Below are 9,257 nucleotides of genomic sequence, written 5' to 3' on the forward strand. Positions count from 1 at the left end.
GGTCGCCAACTCAATGAGAATGCGAACGAGGATTTAAGTTTAACTCCCACATTCGGTACATGATACAGCCAATGTAATAAACAGAAACATCCGGCAAATCATCGAATCAACAACATCCTAGCTTACAACATTATAAGCTCATTCACCCCAACTTCTGGACTAAGTAATTGGTACAACCCACTAAGTAAGCAACACAACAACTACCCAGGACAAGCTCAAACTGGCTGGCATTGCCATGGGGCCGCACGGCATGGTGGTTTTCAGTTGCTTCAATTTTTTGCAGCTTGATGTTCCACTTCGTCCCAGCGGTATATGCTGCCATCCTCGCCGCAGGCAAGGATCGTGCTGAAGAATGGAAGAAAAGAAGAAGAGTGACATGCAATTCTTATGCACCAATACCAAAAGCAGACTTGAAAGAAGAAAAACTATAATGGATGCACATAGCACACATGAGAAGCTATATCCATAAAAGTACAGGAAAAATAAGTGCTAGAGAGGTACTACTGGATCAGAGGTGGCGAACGGAATATGGTGATGTACCTTCCATCAAACGACACTGCAGTCTGCCTTATTGGCATTTTGCATTGTGGACTACTCAGCCTGGAAATTATCAGTGTGTACATGCAGGAACATACAAGTTAGTAGCTAGCACCACCACCACATTCAGAGGAGGAGAAATTGGGAATAGCTGAACTTGCTCGGTTAAACTTACCGGGTAATTAGCACAGGAGGGCTCGCCTGCACTTCCCACACATAGATTTTGCCTTCGCGGTTGCCTGTTTACAAGCAAACGATTAACCACAAGAGTTATACTTTTTGAATTTCATCTAACCCTGATCAGGTGCATGTAGATGAGTTCGTTTACGAGCAAACGATTAGCCACGAGCATGTTTTCTACAAATATCAGTTTTTTCACGTGTATAAGTACGGCCATCCTCAGAAACTTGTTGACAATCACATAAGTACAATACAGAAATATGTCCGCAGATAGATAATAATTTCAATATAAAGTGTTACCTATTGCTAATTGATTGAAGTGAAAATCACATGAGAATTTGATAAACCAAATGTCACAATCAGGCACAGGGTACTTCTGAAGAACATCAATGCTACCCTGCATATGGAATGAAGAATCACTTCAGAGGAAGGCACATAGTATGGCCGGCATCATTTTTAGAAACAAAGGAGCACAACCAGAACTAGTTTGTATCAGTACAAAAGTATAATGTGTTAAGCCCTATAGTTCTTTAAAAGTAAAACTGCATCACCTCGCCGGGACCCTGCTCTTTTATTTTTGGCTCCCACAGAACAATTTCATTGTCAACACTCTGCAAGTTCAAGGCGAAGCAGATCAGATGTTCTCATCCTTCAGGAAATAATTATATCAGCATTGAAAAACAGGTGGCAACACTAATCTTTGATATATAAAAAAGACTGTAAAGTATGATATTACAGGTTTCAGGTATAGTCTGAAATTTTGCACCAGTAAGCATTCTAACATTGTGTTCACACTAATTCGTCTCTCCTACAAAAATGAGCAATTTACCTTCGACAGGATGAAGTCACCAAGCCACCTAGTACAGTCAACATAGTTAGAATGAACCACGGAAGTCATGAGCTGAAAGGGGATATATCAGCACGATGCTGAGAGGGTCAATATTAAAAGTTTGCATAATAACAGGTTCAAAGATGAGAGATACTTAACATACCGGAAATTGAACAAATTTCGTTGGAAATTTTGATGGAAGGTCAGTCCATGTAAAGGATTTCTCCACGTATGGCCAAAATTCTATGACAACATTAACAAACCATGTCAGTGATCAGCAGTAATAAAATGTAAATAGGAAGCAAGATTGATGAAATGGTTCGCTAACCTTTCATTGACCAGATTTTAACAGTATTATCCATGCCACAACTGGCAATTCGGTAGATATCAGAAGGGTGGAAGTCCTGATATAACGGAAGTATTAATGAAAGGACAGTTAGTGCCGAGATAACATGTTTTATTTTTCAGTGATACTAACTAAAATGATCCACTCAATAATGCCAGTAGCTGGCAGACAGCTATATTTAGAGTGTGTTCGGATTTAGCCCATATTTGGCTAGCTATAATTTTGGTGATGATTTTGCTAGCCCATGATTTGGCCAACATTGGTAAGAAAACTGAACTAGGGTGGCCAAACGAGCATTGGCATGCCAGAAAATTGGCCATGATCCTAACAAAGACCACGTTTTTGATTATGAACAAAATATTGGCAGGGTAGCTTTTGGCCACAATCCAAACATATCTTTGGGCAGTGAAGTGAGTGGCAATATAAAACAATGTCACTAGGAGGTAGGTGTAACTTACAACACTCAATACTTCATTACGGTGACCTCCTCCTCCAGCAAAAATCAAGATGCAGATACCTGTATGGACATTCCATAGCCTAACAGACTCGTCCTATATAAGGCCATATAAACTGCATCAGAAAGGTAAAAGGCATAGGTATATCCAGCATCACACCAGGTTATCTGCCAACCTTGCTTGCAGAAATGAAGAGCGAAGGCTTCAATGGTTGAGTTCTTATCTCATTTATTGAATCACCATGGCCAAGAAAACTCTGCATGATTTGTAAGACGAAATAAGAAACTTACTCCACGTTCGTAGTCATTAGTTTAGGATATTGAATCGTAATATATACGCCCAATTTCATGACTACCTCAGAAGAATAGATCTGCTAGGTTGTAAATGTTTTCACCACGGTAGACGTACTAAAGTATTTGACATCTACAATCTCTTTTGGAGAAAAATAAACTACTGTATAGCAGAAACACAACTTTTCCTAAAAGTCCAAATCATCATCTCGAATGGACAATACAGAGAAACCAACAATTATCAAATAAGTAACTGTTTTCAGAAAGGACATCAAATAAGCAGCTGAATAGTAGATTGATGCAAGTGAAACTTCATCCATGTTGGCCACAATAAGAAAGTAGAAAACTCTGGCACTACTATTATACCTTAAACAACTTCTCGGTGGCACAGTTGATGACCCGAATGACCGCATTGCTTCCTGCTGCCACTAGCAGTGGTGTGCCGTCAAGGTCACAAGCCCAGCTCAGAGTGTAGAATGACTGAGCATCCTGAGATAAGATGCAGACCTCGTCAGCCTCAGATAAAGTACAACTAATATAAGAAACTGAAGATTCTAGAGACTGTAATGGAGCTTACGTCCGCATCAATGTATGCTTGCAGAACAGCCAAGTTACCGTCGGGGAGGCCACGGTACGTCGTCACCTGCAAGATCAGCAGAGTCAACTTGTGGACAGGAGCAAACCAGAAGTAACAATTAATCGAATCAAACTACGATCGGATGCCTATGGAAAAGAAAACTAAGACCAGATTCTCAACAATTCCCTCCACTGTGATATTGATCGAAAGTTCCATCGAATATGCAAGTTGTTATCAGATACAATATATCAAAACTTGTGACAAACAGCACCCTGTTTCCCAATGGAAGGTCCAAATTTTCCGAACCAAAAGCCAAACTTGCAGCTCCATCGACCTTATTTGGGAGGTTCCTTCACCCCTTCGCCTCGACGGTGAGATTTGGCCAGCGGTCGCCCTCTCCATTTTGTGGAAAATTTGGGACTCTCGGAATCCCTCCACGAAGGTCGGATCCTCCTATGGAGCCCCGCGCACCGGAACCCCAGCTCTCCCACTCAACCACTCACAATTAAGAACATTCCCAAATCTAAAGACAGGGCAAAGATCGAGCGGGCGGGCAACCACAGAAGGCTTACACGATTGCCGCCGACGGTGGCGAAGACGTCGTAGTAGCGGGCGTCGATGAAGTTGAAGCCGATGGCGTAGAGCGGGCGCTTGCCCTCGGTGTGCTTGCTGCAGAGCTTGTACTCCCGGCTCCGGCTGGGCGCCAGCGACCCCACCGCCGCCTCGCACCCTAACCCCTGCCCCGGGCCCAGCCTCGCCATGCGCGCCGGGAGAGGTTGGGGCTCTGGCGCCTGCTTCTCCTCCTCCGCCGCCGCCTTCCTCTTCCCCCTCCCCCTACCCTTCCTCTCGGCCCACGCCTTGGAGGCAGCGGCGGCGTCTGCAAAGGCGGTGGCGGCGCGGGCTTCGGCTTCTGCGGGTGTGATGGGGCGGCGCTGTGACCTCCGGCGCGTGACGACCTCAGGCGTTGTCGCGCTTCAGAGTTGAGAGATTTGGGGTTTAAGCACCGCGTGGAAATCAGATTTACATTTTCTTCTTACGGAAATCAAATTAGAAAAGAATCAATGAAAGCAATTAATCGGGCACCTGCAGTTTACACTTGGATTTACATCTTTCACTTTTTTGGCAAACCTTTAATGTAGTACAGTAATTGGGTTGTTGGGATATGGCTGGTTATGGGTTTTCAAATTGCAAATAGGGACACGAGTATATCAATAGCAAACATTTAATAATATATGCTGGTTACAACTGGAGTTGGTAACTGAGATGGGGCTATTGCCCTCTGCAACGGGATTTAAATCCATTCGCAAAAAATGATGATGATGATGATGATGATGATGATGATGATGCTGCTGATGATGATGATATGTTATCATTGGATTTACATCCAAATTTTTTTCTTTCGTAGAACTGAACCAAGACATTGTTTTACTGGATTTGCTAGATTTTTTTTTACCTGATTTTCTACTTTTAAGGTTAAAGCAATACTTTAAGATTCATGCAACTAAGAAATCTACCACAATGCAAGAACAGTTGTACAACAAGTTGATATACCTGGATTTTGATTCAACTTCATTTTAAAAGTCGTGTAATCAAACTATGAAGAAAATCACTCATACTAAAGTAAAAAAAATGTTTTTTGAAAATAACCTGATAAACTAAAACTATTTGTGTTATCAATGACAAATAAACCACATACCATAACGATTGAGGACCAAAGGAACTATATAACATAGATCTAAAAAAAAATTTACTTTGATTTAGTAAGAAAAAAGGTTTGGAGTAACAATATTTCCCATGTACCACGTACTTTTTGCGACGCGACTTATACTGCATCTTGCCGTTGGACCCCATCAACGGCGTCTCATCGTTCGGGGTGCTCATGCCATAGCAAGTAGTTGGAGTAAGGGGCCTTGGTAAGATGCCTAAGGTGTAGTTGTGTGGGGTTTTCTAGATAGTTGTCTAGACAATGACACTAAACATGTACTATATGTTTGACATGCTTTGCCGGATATGGAAGAAAGTGTCGATTTTTCTTCACGGGAGTCTCGGATCCACATGTGCGGCTGTAACCACAAAGAAAGGATGGTCAAAATCGAATAAGGCAATGAGATGTCATTGTCCGATGAAACCGGGTAAGTGTTAAGGTGCGATAACAACTAGACAACTGGAGAAGAGGAACACGAGGAAGCTAATGGATACCAGGAGTGAAGGATGTTGGCGGCGGCGGATGGAATGAATTGTATGTTCTAGTTTATATAATTGAAATTTAGGGTTTCAAAACTAGATGATGAAAATATGTGTTCATGGGCCTGTCGTTTTCACGGGCCTACCCGTTACTTGGGCCTGACACCTTATAGAATGTTCGTGGAATGAACCCATAGATTTTTCATCATCTATAAAGGTCATTTCGATAAATAAAAACTAGATTAAACCCCCATTGATTGCACTACCCTAATTTCATAAGGATTATTCGAGTAGCTAGATCTCCAAAAATACTCGTTAAACTCTGGCGTGCATCTAGTCCCTACATTGAAATTATTTAGTACTTTTTGTATTTGTAGTTTATGTATATAATATACAATGTACTATTATTAATATAATTGATTTTGAAGGAGATATGCCCTAGAGGCAATAATAAAGTTATTATTTATTTCCTTATTTCATGATAAATGTTTATTATTCATACTAGAATTGTATTAACCGGAAACATAATACATGTGTGAATACATAGACAAACTAAACGTCACTAGTATGCCTCTACTTGACTAGCTCGTTGATCGAAGATGGTTATGTTTCCTAACCATAGACATGTGTTGTCATTTGATTAACAGAATCACATCATTAGGAGAATGATGTGATTGACATGACCCATTCCATTAGCTTAGCACTCGATCGTTTAGTATGTTGCTATTGCTTTCTTCATGACTTATACATGTTCCTATGACTATGAGATTATGCAACTCCCGTTTGCCGGAGGAACACTTTGTGTGCTGCCAAACGTCACAACGTAACTGGGTGATTATAAAGGTGCTCTACAGGTGTCTCCAAAGGTACATGTTGGGTTGGCATATTTCAAGATTAGGATTTGTCACTCCGATTATCGGAGAGGTATCTCTGGGCCCTCTCGGTAATGCACATCACTTAAGCCTTGCAAGCAATGCAACTAATGAGTTAGTTGCGAGATGATGTATTACAGAACGAGTAAAGAGACTTGCCGGTAACGAGATTGAACTAGGTATTGAGATACCGACGATCGAATCTCGGGCAAGTAACATACCGATGACAAAGGGAACAACGTATGTTGTTATGCGGTCTGACCGATAAAGATCTTCGTAGAATATGTGGGAGCCAATATGAGCATCCAGGTTCGCTATTGGTTATTGATCGGAGACGTGTCTCGGTCATGTATACATTGTTCTCGAACCCGTAGGGTCCGCACGCTTAAGGTTTCAATGACAGTTATATTATGAGTTTATGAGTTTTGATGTACCAAAGGAGTTCGGAGTCCCGGATGAGATCGGGGACATGACGAGGAGTCTCGAAATGGTCGAGACGTGAAGATCGATATATTGGACGACTATATTCGGACATCGGAAAGGTTCCGAGTGATTCGAATATTTTCAGGGGTACCGGGGAGTCACGGGAATACGAGGAAGAAGCAATGGGCCTCATGGGCCAAGTGGTGGAAGAGAGGAGGCAGGGCGCACGGCCCCCCTAGCCCAAACCGAATTGGACTAGGGGGCCGGCCCCCCTTTCCTCCTTTTCCTCCCTCTCCTTCCTTCTCCTTCTCCTTCCCTTCCTTCCCCTCTCCTACTTGGACTAGGAAAGAGGGGGGAATCCTACTTGGAGTAGGATTGCCCCCCCTTGGGCGCGCCTCCTCCCCTTGGCCACCTCTCCCCCTTGCTCCTTTATATATGGGGGCAGGGGGGCACCCCATGACACACAAGTTGATCTTCGTGATCGTTCTCTTAGCCGTGTGCGGTGCCCCCTCCACCATAATCCTCGATAATATTGTAGCGGTGCTTAGGCGAAGCCCTGCGACGGTAGAACATCAAGATCGTCACCACGCTGTCGTGCTGACGGAACTCTTCCCCGACACTTTGCTGGATCGGAGTCCGGGGATCGTCATCGAGCTGAACGTGTGCTAGAACTCGGAGGTGCCGTAGTTTTGGTGCTTGATCGGTCGGGCCGTGAAGACGTACGACTACATCAACCGCGTTGTCATAACGCTTCCGCTATTGGTCTACGAGGGTACGTAGACAATACTCTCCCCTCTCGTTGCTATGCATTACCATGATCTTGCGTGTGCGTAGGAAAATTTTGAAATTACTACGTTCCCCAACATCGGTATCCGAGCCTAGGTTTTATGTGTTGATGTTATATGCACGAGTAGAACACAAGTGAGTTGTGGACGATATAAGTCATACTGCTTACCAGCATGTCATACTTTGGTTTAGCGGTATTGTTGGATGAAGCGGCCCGGACCGACATTACGCGTACGCTTACGCGAGACTGGTTCTACCGACATGCTTTGCACACAGGTGGCTGGTGGGTGTCAGTTTCTCCAACTTTAGTTGAACCGAGTGTGACTACGCCCGGTCCTTGCGAAGGTTAAAACAGCACCAACTTGACAAACTATCGTTGTGGTTTTGATGCGTAGTTAAGATTGGTTCTTGCTTAAGCCCGTAGCAGCCACGTAAAACTTGCAACAAACAAAGTAGAGGACGTCTAACTTGTTTTTGCAGGGTATGTTGTGATGTGATATGGTCAAGACATGATGCTAAATTTTATTGTATGAGATGATCATGTTTTGTAACCGAGTTATCGGCAACTGGCAGGAGCCATATGGTTGTCGCTTTATTGTATGCAATGCAATCGCCCTGTAATGCTTTACTTTATCACTAAGCGGTAGCGATAGTCGTAGAAGCATAAGATTGGCGAGACGAACGATGCTACGATGGAGATCAAGGTGTCACGCCGGTGATGATGGTGATCATGACGGTGCTTCGAAGATGGAGATCACAAGCACAAGATGATGATGGCCATATCATATCACTTATATTGATTGCATGTGATGTATATCCTTTATGCATCTTATCTTACTTTGATTGACGGTAGCATTATAAGATGATCCCTCACTAAATTATCAAAGTATAAGTGTTCTCCCTGAGTATGCACCGTTGCGAAAGTTCTTCGTGCTGAGACACCACGTGATGATCGGGTGTGATAGGCTCTACGTTCAAATACAACGGGTGCAAAACAGTTGCACACGCAGAATACTCAGGTTTAACTTGACGAGCCTAGCATATAACAGATATGGCCTCGGAACACAGAGACCGAAAGGTCAAGCGTGAATCATATAGTAGATATGATCAACATAGTGATGTTCACCATTGAAACTACTCCATCTCACATGATGATCGGACATGGTTTAGTTGATATGGATCACGTGATCACTTAGAGGATTAGAGGGATGTCTATCTAAGTGGGAGTTCTTAAGTAATATGATTAATTGAACTTTAATTTATCATGAACTTAGTCCTGGTAGTATTAGCATATCTATGTTGTAGATCAATAGCTCGCGTTGTTGCTTTCATATGTTTATTTTGATATGTTCCTAGAGAAAATTGTGTTGAAAGATGTTAGTAGCAATGATGCGGATTGGATCCGTGATCTGAGGTTTATCCTCATTGCTGCACAGAAGAATTATGTCCTTGATGCACCGCTAGGTGACAGACCTATTGCAGGAGCAGATGCAGACGTTATGAACGTTTGGCTAGCTCAATATGATGACTACTTGATAGTTTAAGTGCACCATGCTTAACGGCTTAGAATCGGGACTTCAAAGACGTTTTGAACGTCATAGATCATATGAGATGTTCCAGGAGTTGAAGTTAATATTTCAAGCAAATACCCGAGTTGAGAGATATGAAGTCTCCAACAAAGTTCTATAGCTAAAAGATGGAGGAGAATCGCTCAACTAGTTAGCATGTGCTCAGATTGTCTGGGTACTACAATCGCTTGAATCAAGTGGGAGTTAATA

The 9,257-nt window shown here is 42.8% G+C and overlaps 1 protein-coding gene across 1 annotated transcript; it reads right to left on the minus strand.

Moving 5' to 3' along the window:
• Positions 1 to 10: 10 nt before the first annotated feature.
• On the minus strand, positions 11 to 4,196 carry LOC125519895 (polycomb group protein FIE1). Its single transcript, XM_048684671.1, has 13 exons — positions 3,787 to 4,196; positions 3,215 to 3,280; positions 3,004 to 3,126; positions 2,523 to 2,603; positions 2,351 to 2,443; positions 1,875 to 1,950; positions 1,710 to 1,789; positions 1,547 to 1,618; positions 1,269 to 1,328; positions 1,018 to 1,114; positions 713 to 776; positions 541 to 600; positions 11 to 345 (listed from the first exon to the last, which is right to left on the minus strand). The coding sequence occupies exons 1-13, from the start codon at positions 3,973 to 3,975 to the stop codon at positions 270 to 272; spliced, it is 1,137 nt and encodes a 378-aa protein (XP_048540628.1). The 5' UTR covers positions 3,976 to 4,196; the 3' UTR covers positions 11 to 269.
• Between the last annotated feature and the right edge of the window lie 5,061 nt (positions 4,197 to 9,257).

The sequence above is a fragment of the Triticum urartu genome, chromosome 7 (assembly GCF_003073215.2).
Source record: "Triticum urartu cultivar G1812 chromosome 7, Tu2.1, whole genome shotgun sequence".
Lineage (NCBI taxonomy): Eukaryota > Viridiplantae > Streptophyta > Magnoliopsida > Poales > Poaceae > Triticum > Triticum urartu.

Excerpts from the sequence above, each read along its gene's own strand:
- LOC125519895 (XM_048684671.1), bottom strand. The coding sequence starts at position 3,975 with ATGGCGAGGCTGGGCCCGGGGCAGGGGTTAGGGTGCGAGGCGGCGGTG. Across the intron at positions 3,281-3,786 it reads CCACCGTCGGCGGCAATCGT|GTGACGACGTACCGTGGCCT; the intron begins GTAAGCCTTCTG and ends CTGATCTTGCAG. Across the intron at positions 1,951-2,350 it reads GTAATGAAGTATTGAGTGTT|GACTTCCACCCTTCTGATAT; the intron begins GTAAGTTACACC and ends CCGTTATATCAG.